We start from the raw sequence: 18,134 nt of genomic DNA on the forward strand, positions 1-18,134 counted from the left end.
CAAAGGACATGCTCTGTTCCTGGTGCTTTTTTCTTGGTGTTATGAGGTCCCCAGCTCTCTGTTTGCTTCCCTTTTTTTTTTTAATCTCTTGAGAGATAAAAAGGTGGTGCAGACCACATCTCAGGGAAACTCTACCTTAGATCAGGGAGGAGACCTGAGTGAGGGTGGTATTACAATCCCACCCTAATCCTCTCAACATAAAATTGCAATCACAAAATGGAGGACAATCACACAATACTGGGAATCATGGCCTAACCAAGAAGACACATATTTTTGGTGGGACACAGCTGAATCCATGACAGAAGGAATACACAGAGTCATTATACCAAAAAGAATTGGTTGATGCTTAACCATTTCAGGAGGTAGCATATGATCAGGAACCAAAGGTACTGAAGGAAGAGATCCAAGTTGCATGGATGGCACTGGCGGAAAAACAAGGCCCCAGGAACTGACGGAATACCAATTGAGATGTTTCAACAAACAAATAGGGTACTGGAAGTGCTCACTCGTCTATGCCAAGAAATTTGGAAGACAGCTACCTGACCAGCTGACTGGAAGAGATCCATATTTATGCCTATTCCCAAGAAAGGTGATCTATCCCAATGCGTAAATTATCAAACAATATCACTAATATCACACCCAAGCAAAATTTTGCTGAAGATCATTCAAAAGCAGCTGCAGCAGTACATTCACAGCAAATTGCCAGAAATTCAAGCCAGATTCAGAAGAGGACTTGGAACCAGAGCTACCATCGCTAATGTCAGATGGATCCTGGCTGAAAGCAGAGAATACCAGAAACATGTTTACCTGTGTTTTATTGATTATGCAAAGGCATTAGACTGTGTGGATCATAACAAACTATGGATAACATTGAGAAGAATGGGAATTTCAGAACTCTTAACTGTGCTCATAAGGAACCTTTACATAGACAAGAGGCAGTCATTCAAACAGAACAAGGGGATACTATGTGGTATTAAGTCAGGAAACGCGTGCATAAAGGGTTGTATCCTTTGTCCATACTTATTCAGTCTGTATGCTCAGCAAATAATCCGAGAAGCTGGACTACATAAAGAAGTATGAGGCATCAGGATTGGAGGAACACTCATTAACAACCCATGTTATGCAGATGACACAACCTTGCTTGCTGAAAGTGAAGAGGACTTGAAGCACTTACTGATGAAGATCAAAGACCACAACCTTCAGTATGGATTACACTTTGACATAAATAAACAAAAATCCTCACAACTGGACCAGTAAGTGAATCATGATAAAAAAGAGAAAAGATAGAAGTTGTCACAGATTTCATTTTACTTGGATCTACAATCGATGCCCATGAAAGCAGCAGTCAAGAAATCAAAAGACACATAGCATTGGGCAAATTTGCTGCAAAAGTTCTCTTTAAAGTGTTGAAAAGCAAAGATGTCACCTCAAAGACTAAGGTGTACCTGACCCAAGTCAAGGTGTTTTCAATCACCTCATATGCATGCAAAAACTGGATGATGAATAAGGAAGGCCAAAGAAGAATTGATGCCTTTGAATTGTGGTGCTGGCAAAGAATATTGACTATACCATGGACTTCTAAAAGAACAAATAAATCTGTCTTGGAAAAAGTAAGGCCAGAATGCTCCTTAGAAGCAATGACAGCGAGACTACGTCTCACATAGTTTGGACATGTTATCAGGAGGGATCAGCCCCTAGAGAAGGCCTTCATGCTTGGTAAAGTAGAGGGTCAGCGAAAAATAGGAAGACCTCCACCAGATGGATTGACACAGTGGCTGCAACAATGGGCTCAAGCATAACGATTGTAAGGATGGCCCAGGACCGGACAATGTTTTGTTTTGTTGTGCATAGGGTCACTATGAGTCAGAACTGACTCAAGGGCACCTAACAACAACAACAACATTCAAAGAGGAGTCCTTGGGTGATGCAAATGTTTAATATGCTTGGCTGCTAAATGAAAGGTTGGAAGTTCGAGTCTACCCAGAGGTGCCTTAGAAGAAAGGCCTGGTGATCTATGTCCAAAAAATCAGTCTGCGGAATGGCTATGGAGCACAGTTGTCCTCTGGCACCCATGGGGTAGCCATGAGTCAGAATTGACTCCATGACAACTGGTTAATGGTTTTTAATATTGAAGGGGAAGGGACATAAACCAACTTTTTTATTGGAGGATGGAAAGGTCCAATTACAGAAGAACATGTGGGATCATTGAGGCAATTTTTAGAAAATAAAATCTACCACAACCATTATGCACTCATCATCAGCTTCAATCATTGTCAACTCAAGATCAAGCTTGTTTTATCCATGATCTTTGCACTTCTTTCCTTCCTCTGAAATTATTTTGAAGCACGACTCAAACATTATATCAGTTTATGCATAAACATTTCAGCATATATGTCTAAAACTTAAAGATTATTTAAAAATAGTCACAACGCCATAATCCCACCTTAGAAAAATTAACAATAACGTATTTAATATCATTAAATATCTAGTCTATATTTCCCTGATTGCCTCATAAATACTTTTTAATAAAGCTTATTTGTTTGAGTTGGGATGGGAATAAGGTTATTTCCAGCATCTCGAATAGGTTCTCTAATATAATTATTTTTCCCTTCAGAAGTGGTTGCACATTTGACCCGCTTAAATCTGAAGAGCTTCAGTCTGAGAATGAAGATATATCACTATCGGCACAACTAATGATTTCCCACCTGGTTGCAAATGAAGTAAATTAGTGAGACCCATGTTTCTTATCATTAGTAGTTTCCATTTGCTATCCATTTTATGAAATGAAGGCAAAGTATAATACCCTATTCAAATAATTGCACAAACATTCCTGAACTGACTATTCAATAAAAGCTATAGAAGCAATTTCCTACCCATTTGGGGGAAAATTCAACAATTACAAAAACTAGGTCCCTAATTCATACCTTTCACACAAATTCCATATGGATTAGAGACCAAAATATAAAAATCAGAACGATGAAAGTATTAGAAGAAAATATACCAGCTGCGGTCAAAGCCACTTCCAACACATGGAGACCCCATGTGTTTCAGAGGTGTGTTCTATAGGGTTTTCTTTTTTAATTTTATTTTGTCATTGCTGTTGAGAATATACACAGCAGAACATACACCAATTCAACTGTTTCTACATGTACAAGCCAGTGACACTGATTACATTCATCAAGTTGTGCAACCATTCTCACCCTCCTTTTCTGAGTTGTTCCCTCCCCCATTAACATGAACTCACTTCCCCGTAGGGTTTCTATGTACTCTTTCGAGTTGCTGCTGTCACTTTGATCCCATATACATCGTTCTTAAAAGAGCATAATGCTCAAGACAGATATTTTTTTACTGATTAAGATAAATTACTGTTTGGTTTTAAGAAGACTTCAGGGAATATTTTTGGTTTAAGTTTTAAAACATTGTTTCAGGGCAGTAGTTTCAGGGGTTCATCTAGCCCCCATGGCTCCAGAAAGCCTGGAGTCCATGAAACTTTGAAATCCTGTTCTGCATTTTCCCCTTTTGATCAGGATTCTTCTATAGACTCTTTGATCAAAATGTTCAGTAGTGGTACTAGTATGCAAGAGAAATGCCAAGCCACATGAAGATTGCCCAGGAGCAGAAGCTTAGAAGAGACAAGGAACTCCTCCAGGGTTAACAGAGAAAGGAAGCCTTCCCCTAGAGCTTGTACCCTGAATTCAGACTTCTAGCCTCCTAAACTGTGAGAAAATAAATTTATGTTTGTTAAAGCCATTTGCTTGTGGTATTTCTATTATAGCAGCACTAGGTAATTAAGACAGAATTTGGAACAACTAGTTTAGCAGGTCAGTAAAAAAGAGGAACACCCTCAAAGAGAGGGATTGACACAGTGGCTGAACAATGGGCTCAAGCATAGCAACAATTGTGAGGATGTCACAAGACCAGGCAGTATTTCGTTCTGTTGTACACAGGGTCGCTGTTGAGTTGGAACCAACTCGAGGGCACCTAACAACAACACAGTTTGGAGAGCAACTGTCGCATCTAAAAAAATTTTCAATGGGCCCACTCCATTATGTAATGCTTCCACTTCTCTGTATTTAATGCCAGAGAAATACTCACACATGTGCAAAAGGAGGGTAATTGTTTTTGATGGGGAGAATTTTTAAAATTTAAGTATTCATTCATGAAGGAATGGGTAACTACATCACATATACAAATCTATATGCAATTACAGAATACCATAAAGCACTTAAAAAGAATAACGAAGACCTGTATGTCCTGATCCAGAAAGATCTCCAAAATGTTGAGTAAGAAAAGCAAATTAGAGAACTAATTTTAAGGTATGCTACAATTTATACAAAACACACATGCACACATGTTTGCAAGCATTGTCATGTATCAGAAATCAGCACATTTTTTGTATAAAGGGCCAGGTAGTTTACAGTTTAGGCATTGTGGCAAAATTGAGGATATTGTGTAGATGCTAACATAACAAAAGGGAAAGCAAATTTCCACAAATTATTAATTGACAAAATTCAAAAGGTAATAGTCATAGTTGAGTACAAGTCTTTTTAATACAGGCCTATCCCCAAATCGGGAATGGAGTTCTCTTTTGGAGGATAGTGTTTTGCTTAATTGAAGTTCAAAGTTAATGTTCCCTATTATCAAATTGATTGCAAATGTTCATATGTTGAAAACATGCTTAGCTCATAGAATATATAAAACAGGAGGCAGGCTAGATTTGGTCCACGGGCCATGGTTTGTCAGCCCCTGCTGTATATCATCTATGGGTACACGTATACAAATGTAAATGTGTTAGGAAAGGAGTAGGAAGGTGCACATCAGACTTATAAGAGTACTGTTTTTTTTCTGGGTGCTAGAGTGGGTTACAGTGGGAATGGAGCCCTGGTGGCACAGTGGTTAAAAGCTCGGCTGCTAACCCAAAGTTCGGCAGCTCGAATCCACCAGCCGCTCCTTGGAAACCCTATGGCGCAGTCCTGCTCTGTCCTATAAGGTCATTATGAGTTGGAATTGACTTGATGGCAACAGGTTTTGGTTTTTAGAATGGGAGAGAGGAGAATCACTGGGGACTTTAGTCTTACCTGTAATGTTATAATTTTAAAAGGAGAATGTATTAATGAGTTATTTTTCTTTTAACTTCATGGATCCTTGATTACTCTCTAAATATTTATTTTTACTGTACAATTGTACTTCTCCTGGAAAAAAAAAAACTTCCCATTACAATTTTAAGCACCATTTTAAAAATACAAAAGTTATATATTTCTGTTTAACAAACTAATACTACTTACTGCAGAACATTCAGAGAATATAGAAAAGTATGAAAAAAAAATTGATAATGTCAACACCCAAAGATAACCCAAAACAAACCAAACCCACTGCCATCGAGTCAATTCCGACGCACAGCGACCCTATAGGACTGCGTAGAACTGCCCCATAGAGTTTCCAAGGACTGCCTGGTGGATTCGAACTGCTGACCTTTTGGTTAGCAACCATAGCACTTAACCACTATGCAACCAGGTTTTCCACCCAAAGATAAACATTGTATATTTTGAAATTTTTGATATTAGTCTTTTAAAGTCAGCATGTAATTAGTTGCCACGGAGTTGGTTCTGACTCATGGTGACCCCATGTTTAGCAGAGTAGAACTGTGCTCCATAGGATTTTCAAGGGCTGAGTTTTTGGGAGCAGGTCATCAGACCTTTCTTCTGAGTGCCTCTGGGTGGGTTTCAGTTGACAGGCAAGCACTTAAGCACTTGCCCCACCCAAGGACTCCCAAGTAACTATGAATGAATGAATAAATAAATGAACAAACAAGCCAGGAACTAATCGTTTTGTTCAGGCTGAATGAAATATTACAGCTAGCCCAGGATACCTTCACCAGAATCACAGGGAGCTGGTGAGAAGCCACAGTGCCCCAGAGGAAGCAGGGATGTTGTTACCAGAAATGTGAAAAGAGATGCCAGATGGGCAGCAAGAATAAAAGCAAATATCTCCCCTTTAGCATTTTGGTTTTTATGCTAAGAATTATAGGGGGAGGGACAGATAAAGAGAATACAGAGGATAAAAAAAGGCATGAAGATTTAAAATCTATACTCTGAAAGCATTGATACAATTTTAGTGATGCATTAGATTTGGAGATAAGGCAGAGTGACAAGCATTACCCTCAAATTTCTGGCATAATTCATTGGGTAGAAGGTGTTGACATTTACTAAAATTAGGACTCTGGAGGATTATTTAAATGATGCCTTGGGAAAAGACCATGAGTGAATCTGGTTTGTCCAGGACTGTCCTGGGAACCCCCTCCCAGTTCTGGGCACACCTGGGTGGTTGGCCACTCCTATTTGAGATGCCTGTGAGACATCCAAGTGGAAATGTTAAGCAGACAATGGTGTGTAGAGGATGAATCCACAGAGGAAACCTCTGGACTGAAGAAAATGTTTGAGAGTCCATAGCATGGCGATGAGATTGAAGACAAAGGAGTGAATGAACTCACGTAGGCACTCATGTAGGCAAAGAGTAAGTAGGGAGAAAAACAAAGGGCTTTGAATAGAGTTCTGAGGAATTCCAACAGTTAGCAGTTGGTGTGTGGAGGAGAAGCCCCAGAGGAATATGAGAGATAGACCAGAAAATGAAGAAGTACATGAAAGGGAGGAATCAAATTGAGCAAGTTAACTTAACATTTATAACCTTTGCTTTCTACATATGAAAATTAGGATTATAGCAATATTTACCCTGCAATGTTGTTATGATGATAAATGATATCCACATAACTATTGGACAAGTGCTGAATGTCTCAAATTCAGTATGTCCAAAGTGAACTGACAATCTTTCCACCTAAACCTGGTTCTCTACCACTGTTTTCTGGCCTCATGATTAGCACCGCCAGTGATCCATTCAACGATGCAAGTTAGAAATTCAGGGCTTATTCTATATACTGCCCTCTTCTTGGCCATTTAGAGAGAGCCAATCCAAGTCATGTTTATCTTATGAGTTTAGCTATTAACCTCTAAATATTAAAAATAAAAAACACTCTCGAACCCTTCTGTTCTGCATCCCTACCACCCTCACTCTATTCCAGGCTGTCCCATCTCTTGTCCAGATCTCAGTGACAGCCGCCTCTCTTCTGACCACATCTGCTTGCCCACCTTCTTCCCTTTATCCTCACTACAGTTTGTTGACCACTCCAACATATCCTTCAGACGAAATCTGGAGGCAAACAGTAACCAATTACAAGGGTTCAGTCACTAATAGTAAACTCATTCTGTCTCAAGTACTGTTTCCTACACAGGCCACCTCCTTTATTAACTCCTCACTGAAGCCAACAAAGCAGGAAATACTTCATCCTACTTCAGAGCACTTCATTTCCTGAGAGGCTCCAATACTAGCTGACTCCTGATCAAAAGTCAGAACACAGTTGACTCTAGTCTACATATAATATTGTTGTTGTTGTTAGGTGCCGTTGAGTCAGTTCTGACTCATAGCGATCCTATGCACTACAGAACAAAACACTGCCTGGTCATGTGCCATCCTTACAATTGTTGTTATGCTTGAGCCCATTGTTGCAGCCACTGTGTCAATCCACCTCGCTGAGGGTCTTCCTCTTTTCCGCTGACCCTGATTTACCAAGCATGATGTCCTTCTCCAGGGACTGATCCCTCCTGACAACATGTCCAAAGTATGTAAGATGCAGTCTTGACATCCTTGCTTCTAAGGAGCATTCTGGTTGTACTTCTTTCAAGACAGGTTTGTTCGTTCTATTGGCAGTCCATGGTATGTTCAATATTCTTCGCCAACACCACAATTTAAAGGTGTCAATTCTTCTCCGATCTTTCTTATTCATTGTCCAGCTTTCACGTGCATATGATGAGATTGAAAATACCATGGCTTGGGTCAGCACACCTTAGTCTTCAAGGTGACATCTTTGCTTTTCAACACTTTAAAGAGGATGTTTGCAGCAGATTTATCTAATACATCTTTTGATTTCTTGACTGCTGCTTCCACTGGTGTTGACTGTGGATCCAAGTAAAATGAAATCCTTGACAACTTCAATCTTTTCTCCACTTATCGTAATGTTGACTATTGGTCCAGTTGTGAGGATTTTTGTTTTCTTTAGGTTGAGGTAGAATCCATACTGAAGGCTGTGGCCTTTGATCTTCATTAGTAAGTGCTTCAAGTCCTCTTTACCTTCAGCAAGCAAGGTTGTGTCATCTGCATAACAAAGGTTGTTAATGAGTCTTCCTCCAATCCTGATGCCCCATTCTTCTTCATATAGTTCAGCTTTTTGGATTATTTGCTCAGCATACAACATATAATATTAGACTAGGATATCTCCTTGCTGTCTCCCCACTCAACCCCATTACAATTTCCTTTGCTAGAACTTTCTCTTCTCTGTCCCGTGTTTGTCAAGTCTTTCTGCTGCTTACATTGTTTATTCATTCAGTTTACTTTATTAAGTGTTTTTGGCACTAGTATGATTAGAAGGGTTTTCCAGAACCTTGATCACTTCAGAGACAGGTGACCAAATCTGGGCAGATGCCTTTCTCTGGGGACTTTTGAATAATCCATCAGCCTACAGCACGGTACTGAGCTGTCTTCCTACCTGGTTATTGTGTGTGACTACAGTCTATATCTGTAGAGAAATGCACATCCATCTTCTATAGACAGGACTCTATACAACAAAATAAACAGAACGTTCAAAGACTGCCTTTTAAAAATACAAATTTGATTATGTCACATCCCCATCTCTGGCTTAAAGCTGTTTCAATAACTTCCCATTGCTCAAAGAATACCACAAAGCCCTGCACTGGTGGCCCGTTTCTATGCTCCCCTGACTCTCTCTGATCCTTCTCGCAATTCTCTTGTTCTCATGTTCCCTCATGCCCCAGGATCTTTGCACATGTCATTATCTTAGCCTTGAATGATTTCCTCCTATCTTTGCCTAGTTCTTTATTTTATTTTTTTGGTGAAAAGGTACACAACAAAATGTGTGCCATTTCAACAAATTTTACATGTACAATTTAGTGACATTGTTTAAATTCTTTCAGTTGTATAACCATTCTTGTTATTCTTTTTCAAATTATTCCACCACCATTAATGTAATCTCACTGCCCCCTACGATTCTTATCTAATCTTTTGAGATGCTGTAGTCAATTTGATACAGCATAGATAATTCTTTGAAAGAGCACAATGCTCAAGGCAGACATACTTAACCCAGTGCCATTGATAAGGTTCAACTGTTGATGGTTCAGAGCAGACCTCAGGGGATAGTTTTTGTTTGAGGTAACCTTGGAGCAATAGTTTCAGGTGTTTATCCAGCATGAATGGCTCTAGAAGGCCTAGAGCAGATTAAGACGTGCATTCCATTTCCTCCTCTAATTCCTGTCTCTCCTTCTTCCTCTTCTGCTCCAGGTGAGTGTAGATCTATTGTAGTTTGGATGGCTTCTTGCCAGCTTTTAAGACCCCAAGCACTAAGCAACAAACTGCTTAGTTACTTTCTACTCATATTTCAGATCTCAACTCAAGTGTCGCCTCCTAAGGAACTACCCCCTACTCTGAACATCTTCTTTGGAGCACCTACCATAATTGCAATTTTACTTTTGTGTGATTTTTTAAATATGGTCTTCCTCCCCAGTAAGACTGGAAGTTCCAGAGTGCAGGGACAATTCCTGCTTACTGATTATTATTGCCTAGCTCAGTGCTTGGCAAGTGGTAGCCACACAGTGAATATGTGAATGAATAGATGAATAAATGAACATGTAAAAGCGCCTTGATAAACAGTATGTACTCAATAGCTGTTAGCTTCCTTATTTCTAGCCCTACTTAGAAATCAAATCCCGTTCCCACTTCTCTAATGCCAAATGGTAAAGACCAATTGCAGTCAATCTCAAATCAACGTATCTACTCTATTTCCAACTGCACATGCAGTATTTCTTCCTGACCCTAACCATCTGGAGTTAAGTCAGATCTCAAAAGTCAAAAGGCACAGTCCTTCAGACTGCCAAGTCTGCGTAAGACTTCAGAAGCCAGTCACAAGTTGGGAGTTTCCACAACACCCTCACTTCTGACCTGCTGCCTACAAATTCAGGATTTTCCTACTACTCCTTCAGGATACCAGCCACAAACTCAGGTCTCCTCCAGGACCCCTCCACTTCTGACCTGCTGGCTTTCACTACTCCCTCAGGTTTGATAATTTGCTACAATGACTCACAGAACTCATGGAAAGCACTATACACACGATTACAGCTTTATTCTAGTAAAAATAATACAAAAGAAGAGACACATATGGTGAGGTTGTGGCGGCTTTCTAACTTGGAGTTTTCATGTCCCAAAAAGCAACACGCTGTCCTCCACATATATCAACGTCTATCACCAACCAAGAAGTCCCTGGAGCTTCCATGTCCAGAGACTTTATTGGGCCTCATTTTTTTTTTATATAGGTATGATTGATTGAACTCAACTTTCAGTTCCCTCCCCCAAAGAAGTCAGGCTGATATCACATGGTGGGCCTTTCTGGCCTCGTTAGCCCCCACCAGAGAGGACCTCATTAGCATAAACTCCTTGGTCATTGGGGAAATTCCAAAGTTTTAGAGGTTATCTCTCAGGAACCAAGGACAAAGATAAAATTATTTGAGTAAAGTTAAACCATTTACCCTACAAGTCCCTAGCACCTATTTACTTTTACTTTATCCATGTTTTAGAGTATAGTTTGATCACCAAAATATTAAAACTAAAACTTAACTTTAGTATGTCATAACCCAGTACTTAAAGCAACACACTATGTATGCTGTTTACAGAGCCTGGAGGTAACCAGTCATGCCAAAGAGGGATGTTCATATCAGGAAAATCTTAATTATCCTCATTTTACATATGAGGACCCAATTCACACTTGAGACATTAACTTATCCTAGTGTCAGAACTGAGACATGAATGCAGTTACACAACCCTGAGCAGATGGCAGCTTGTCTCAGTTGAAATGTAACTTCCTCAAGTAAGCTTTCCCTGAACCTGCAGGTGCTGAAGTCTCCCATGACACACTCTCACAGTACCCTGAACTTCGTAGAACTCAGCACATCTGCTATTATTGTGACTGTTTGCTCAATGTTAGCCTCTTCTGCTACATTGTAAACGCCATGAAAGCAGAGTTGAAGTCTGTGTTGTACATCTCAATTCCGACACTTGAACAAGTTAATGTCTCATGTGCAAAATGGGTCCTTATGTAAAATGTTAACATGTAAAATGAGGATCCCCAAAATGAGGATAATACGCACTTTTCAGGGTTGTTGTGAGAATGAAGAGATAATATAGGTAAAACACCTCTCACTAATCAGTTGCCTTTGAATTGAGTCCAATTCATGGTGAACCCCATGTGTGTCAGAGTAGAACTGTGCTCCACAGGATTTTCAATGGCTGATTTTTCAGAAGTAGATGCCCAGGCCTTTCTTCCAAGGTGCCTCTGGGTGGACCTGAACCTCCAATCTTTTGATTAGCAGCTCAGCGTGTTAATAGTTTGCAAATGCGCTAACTGTATGTTATATATTAACACATGCATCAAAGGCAAACAGGAAAAGCAGAAGATAAATGTACAGCAGGGACAATCCACAAACGCTCCAAATTCAAGGGGCAGTCACGACCACACACTGTATGAGGGCTGGCTTGGTCTCTGGATTTCAGATGTTGGAGCACCTGACATGTTTTCATGAGAACTTGATAAGGAATTTTTGGTGGCAGATCTCTTTCTAGCTCTACTTTAGCAGGTGCAGGCAAAATTAAGATGCCTGGGACACAGCCCTCTGGCCAATGGACCCATGGTCAATCAGATTTTGGCAGTCTCAAGTGACAAACATGTGTTTATAAGCCAGATGGGAGGGGAAACCACGAATGTCCAATTGCAGGCATTAGTTGAGGGTGGGAAGAGGGAGACATAATGTCACCTGGACGGGACCTGAAAGAGGGAGACTGGCACAGAGTCACTGTGTATCCTGAAGGCCAATCCAGGATGCTCACCGCTCATGCCCGGGCACTCCTTGGGCGCTTGGAACTGGGCCATCTCAGCAACCTTCAAATGGGTGTGGGTGACTTCCTAAGTGGACATGACCGCAGCCGAGGGGAAAGCCAGCAAGGAAGTGGGAGTAACTGCAGGGGGAGGGCGGGGCGTGGAGGACAGGGAGCAGTGGGAGGGATGTAGGGGAGGAGCGGAGGGGTGGAGGCGAGGAGGAAAGGGAGCAGCGGCTAGGCGGGAGGAAGTGCGCGAGGTCTGCCTTCTCACTCGCGGCCGCTTGTGGGGCGGTAGCCAGGTGACCCCGCGATGCTGCTGAGCTGGAAACCCGGGCTGCCGCTGCCGCCGCAGCTGCTGCTGCTCCTGGGGACGCTCGGTCCCCTCTGCCCGGGCGCCCTGGCGGGACCCGCGCAGGCCGAGGACATCGTGGAGCTGGACTTTTTCACTGAGCGTCCGGTACACCTGGTGAGCCCTGCCTTCCTGTCCTTCACCATCGACGCCAACCTGGCCACGAACCCGCAGTTCCTCACCTTCCTGGGGTAAGCGCCGACCCCCCGGGCCCCGTCTCCTCTCCTGTCCTCCTGACGCCTACACCCGCCCTGCCAACCTGAGCTGAAATAACTTCACACTCCGCCTCGGGAACCTCCCCGCTTCTCTCTTCCTCTCCACTGACTCTCTCTAGGGACGCCCACTCCCAAACCGCCCTTTCCTTCCTCCATTCATTCAAGAGCAAGAGTGGGCTGAACGCCTCCAAAAACCAAACCTTTGCTGCCCATTCAGATTCATAGCGACCCTATACCTACCCGACCCGACCCTATAGGACAGAGTAAAACTGCCCTGGAGGGCTTCCAAGGGGAGGATGGTGGACTCGAACACTGCCGACCTTTTGGTTAGCAGCTGAGCTCTTAACCACTGCGCCACAACGCCTCCACAATGGCTGGGTATTAAGAGGAAATTTGGTAAAGAACTGCCCACCTGCCTCGGCCTCGCGTCAGGGGGCGGCACCCCACTAAATGGACCTGGGCAGCTGTGAGAGCTTGAATTTGCTGCTCAGTGTAGGGACAAAATTTTGCATCAGGCTTCCGTCTTTTGAACTCTGTTAGGCTGATTAAAAAAAATAAAAGTCAGATGGAGAAGTTCTCAACGTTACTCCTTTTATTTAAAAAACCAACCAACCAACCAACCAACCAGAACTACGTACTAAATAAACGAAACCTAGGAGACTATTGCAGTGACTTACAGAGCCCTAATAAAAAGGTAATTATCCAAATGAAGCTGCAATACGTAGCACTCTTTAACAGTTGTGATTTTTTTTGTTTTTTCTCACCTGAGGAAGACCCTGGTGCAGGTTATGGCCCCTACCCGGGTGTGCTCTGGCTGACTCCAAGGTAGTCGTGGGGTGGGGGTGGGGGGCTAGGGCCTGGGGGGAGGCTGCAGGGAGAGGCTCCAGTACCTCCAGGGATGGACACTTCTCAACCAGCCCTGGCAGACGAGAATCTCGAGAATCTCGGTTGTGGAAACTTAGATGCTGCCCTTCTTGTGCCAACGCTGTTAGCTGCCATTGCTAATTTTCATCGTTTATTCTGCAAATAAAGTGGGCAGCCTAGTAGTTAAGAGCTTGAAAGTCATAACACCCCGGCTTGATTCTCAGCTCTGCCAAAGCTGAGTGACTAGGTTTTTACAGGTTGCTTGGCAATCGCAAGCCTCAATTTTTTCATCGGTAGAATGGAACTTCTAAAACTTACCTGGTAGGATTGCTACGAGATCTGACGATGTAATAAGTACCTAGTACAGTGTTTGACAGAGTAAAGTGTTCAAATCTAAATTTAAGCTAACTGAGCATTTCTGGGATATGGTGAGAATTTGCTAACCCTTCACCAGTTCTCTGTGTCTTGTGGCAGTGGGGAGAGAACTTCCTGGTGGAGAGGAGTCCTCAATTTTTGTCCTTCTCTTAGTGATGGGAAGTGCTGAAATACGGGCTCCAGATCTGAGGACTCCAGGGCTAGCTTGGTGGTAGGGGAGGATGATGGGGAAGAGTGGGTCTGAGGTGCCTTCCTCCAAACAGAGATTCAGTAATGTCCATTTATGAAATGTGAGAACTCAAGTCCTCTTCTGCTACAGCACCCAGTATGTACTCCCCTGACTCCCTCCATTCCAGGAAGGGCATTTGGGGTTTCCTCCCTAGAGAAATAAGTGCAAAAGAAGAAATCGTGTATGACTTTCAGGGTCCAGGCCCGATCACTCTCCGGTCAAGTCCATCAGTTGACTAGCGCTCCATACCCCAAACACAGACACACATACAGAGCTTCCAGTTTGCAATGTAATTTGCTCTTCTTAAAGCATGTCTCTTAATATCCTACTAAAAAGAAAAAAAAACAAAAAACAAAAAAACAGTTACTGTTGAGTGGATTCCAACTCATAGCGACCATATAGGGTAGAGTAGAACTGCTCCATTGAGTTTCCAGGGAGCAGCTGGTGGATTCAAAGTGCGACCTTTCAGTTAGCAGCAGAACGCTTAAACACTAGCGCCACCGGGGCTCCTAATATCCTATAGTACTTCCTTTTTTTTTCTAACCCCTTATTTTTTAAAGACTGGAGGATAATGAAAAACCAGGAGAGTATAGCATGCAACTAGATAATCTGATTTACAAAACGCAGTTTATTCCTATTCATATGGGCCTCCCGCCCAGACTGGCTCTGGACCCTCTGCAGGCCCCTTCCCATGGCAGAGGCTGTATTCTATGCCTGCTCCCTGGGAGTGTCTGCAAGCACATCGACATATTCCCTGCTGACACCTAAAAGACTGCAGATCAAAGAGCTGTGGGAACACCCTCTCCTCACCTAAGACCAAGCTTCCAAACTCTGGCGTGAAGCTCCATTTCCCTAGGACGGTTAGCACTGTGCCGAGAGTAGAAGACTCCAGTCTCACAGGATCAAACTAAATTGAATATGTGTTCACAGGAGCAAATATGAGATGGGTGCTACTTTTGTTACAGTTCCTCAAAGGTGAAGATATTTGGGTGACATAATTTAGATGCAAGGATGGCAAGAGCTGAGCAGATAAAAGCTGAAGTGATGAGGAAAGAGAAGGTAACTCAAATGGATGACAGTGAACCCTTGTCATGCGCCAGACCTTGTTCTCAGCACCTCATAGATACTAACTCACTTATTCTTTGCTACCAAACTGTGAAGTGAGCACTATTCTTATCCCCATTTTAAAAATGAAGAAATTGAAGCTCAGAAAGATTAAATAACTTGCCCACGGTCCTCCAGCTAGTAAATGCAGCAGCCAGTGTTTGAACCCAGATACTCTGATGCCAGAGATAACAGTACACAAAAAGAAAGTAAAGCAATTTATATTTTTTTAATTATTATTTCAGAACAGATTTTTTTTTTTTTTACTACTGTGTATATATATATATATATATGTATGGAAACCCTGGTGGCGTAGGGTTAAGTGCTACAGATGCTAACCAAGAGGTTGGCAGTTCAAATCCGCCAGGCGATCCTCGGAAGCTCTATGGGGCAGCTCTACTCTGTCCTATAGGGTCGCTATCAGTTGGGATCGACTTGACAGTACTGTTTTTTTTTTTTTTTTTAATATATATAACACAACATTTGCCAATTCAACATTTAATTTATATAATTTTTAAAGAAAACAGGGTAGAGTCTGGTAGAAAAAGGTTGTACAGAAACAAATCGAGAAGAAACATTGACGTGAGAGAATAAGGGCCCAAACCTCTAAGGTACTTCAAAGGAGGCCTAAATAAATTTAATCTGATGGCATGATTCTGCCTTCCCACAATGGCAAACAGGTTTTTTCACATTTGCAACTAGAGAACATAGAGCATACAAAGCTTATATGCCAATGCTAGAAAAATCTAAGATTAGAAATAAGCATCTTTTCAACTTGCCCTCTTCCCAGAGGTAACTAATCAATAAACCAATTAAAATACTTCCTAAAACTATATGCAGAGCCCCAAAAAGGCCTCGGTCTTCAATGATGGGAAGCTTTACATCAGTGCTGCCCAATAGACATAACGCGAGCCTCATATGCAAGCCACATACGGAATGTTAAATTTTTTTAATAAACCCGTTGCTGTCAATTCTGACTCACGGTGACCCTATAGATCAGAGTAGAACTGCCCCATAGAGTTTCCAAGGAGCGCCTGGTGGATTTGAACTGCCAACCTTTTGCTTAGCAGCCATACCACTTAACCACTACACCACCAAAGTAAAAAGAAATAAGAAATAGGGGAAATTAATTTTAATAATATATTTTATTTAATAAAATCTATCCAAAATATTATCATTGCAATGTGTAATCAGTTACAAAGCATTATTTATGAGATATATAAAATTTTTTTGTACCAAATCTTTGCTATCCAGTGTGTATTTCACACTTAAAGTACCTCAATTCAGACTAGCCACATTTCAATGGCTCAATAGCCACATGTGGCCAGTGGCTGCCATATTGGACAGTGTAGCTCTAGATTTTAATTAAGTCACGGTTAACCAGTACAAGGTAAAACTATGTAAGCACTGAGTCAGCTGTAGAGAGCTTAAGTATTACAGAGCAAAGGTGGTACTTAGCAGCAATGATAGTAATAAAAATGCAGTTGTGCTTGCTTTTTCTTAACAATTTGCTTATTTTTCTTCAGCAAAGTTCATCTCTCTGCCAATTCAATAAAAATTTATTAATAATAATTTTCAATAATCAGATTTCTACATCTTTATTGACAAAGTTGCTTTTCATCTTTGGAAAAGCACTTATTTTCAGTGTTAAATACATATTTTCATGACCAACATTGGAGAGAGCCAGGCCCTTCGTATGCCTTATGCTGACAGAAATATCCTCGGCCAAAGAGAAGCGAACTGAGAACAATCACAAGCCCTAGACTCACATTTTTTACCCCCAAGAAGTGCTCCCCTCCCTCCCACATGGAGCTCCCATTCCCCCTGCCCATGCACACCTTTTCACCGTGCTGCCTGGAGCTCTTTGTGCAGTAAGTGCTACCCTCTTCACACAGTATTCCCTCTGCCTACTTGTTCTAGGAAAACTTGGCTTTTTAATGAAGACACTTTCCCCCTGTAGCCCTTTTGAGTAAAGATTGCATGTTGTCCCGGACTACAACCCTTTTCTCACTTTCCCTGAGCATCTTGTAGATGATTGTTTACTGCTTCGACCCCCAGAATGCGGTAGTTCAAATCCCTTTCTGCCGTGTTACCTTCGGCGAATTACTTAGCCTCCCTTTCCTTCAGGTTCGTCGTTTGTTAAATGAAGACAACGATGCCTACCTCATGGGGTTGCCTGGGGGATTAAGTGCAATGATATATGTAAACTGCCAAAAACATTCAATTCAGACTAACCTGATGCATGTTAGAGAGGATCGCCCTGACTCCACTCTAAGGCTCTCTGACACCATTATCTGCCTCTCGTTCTATGGTCCTTGTCTCTGTGCTCTGATCCTTTCATTCTCAATTCTTGTTGATTAAAAAGTGGCACTTATCTCATAGTCACCTCTCCACCCTCCAAGTCCTTTCATTATCTTAGATGACTTCAAGTTCACCTGGATAAACTGCCTCTCAGTTTTTGGCCTTCACATTTTTTTGATGACCTTCCACTCCGTGCTCAACTGGAGCCAGCTTGCACCACCTTGTAAGATGTACGCATTTCTTCACAACTCCTCATTCAGTGACATCCTACTGGTACCTTGAAATCAGCCACGGTGGAAATAGTTACACCATGGAAACTGGCAAATGCAAAAACGCAGGGCACTTCTTTTCTGAGAGCCATCCTACCAGCACGCACTGCCTCATTCCATTTTGACCACCTAAAGCTATGCCTCACCTTGACTATTTCCATCACAGAGAACCTTTCGACAGCTGAAATCTTCAATGCAGAATCCCACCCTTGAACTGCAAGTCCCTACCCTCCTAGCTCTTTTTCCCTTACCACACCGTTTTATAAGTACCTCCACTGAACATTTTACTAACCTCCTCCTCTCTCTCTTTCTTCCATAGCTGACTTGCACTTCTTGATTTATCACAGGAACTTTTTGTGATAATATTCCCAACTCCCTACCCCCTGTTCTTCCTGCTAAAATCTCAAACCTGGTTTAGTCTGATTATATTTTCCCTC

The 18,134-nt window shown here is 41.9% G+C and overlaps 1 protein-coding gene across 1 annotated transcript in view; it reads left to right on the plus strand.

The window, feature by feature from the left end:
- The first annotated feature begins 12,258 nt into the window (after positions 1–12,258).
- The window catches only part of HPSE (heparanase), a 48,362-nt gene continuing 42,486 nt past the window's right edge, over positions 12,259–18,134 (plus strand). The window contains exon 1 of the mRNA XM_003414108.4: positions 12,259–12,531. Coding sequence (XP_003414156.1) covers positions 12,302–12,531 — 230 coding nt within the window. The 5' untranslated portion in view covers positions 12,259–12,301. The remainder of the gene's footprint in view (positions 12,532–18,134) is intronic.

This window comes from Loxodonta africana, chromosome 5 (assembly GCF_030014295.1).
Source record: "Loxodonta africana isolate mLoxAfr1 chromosome 5, mLoxAfr1.hap2, whole genome shotgun sequence".
Taxonomy (NCBI): Eukaryota; Metazoa; Chordata; class Mammalia; order Proboscidea; family Elephantidae; genus Loxodonta; species Loxodonta africana.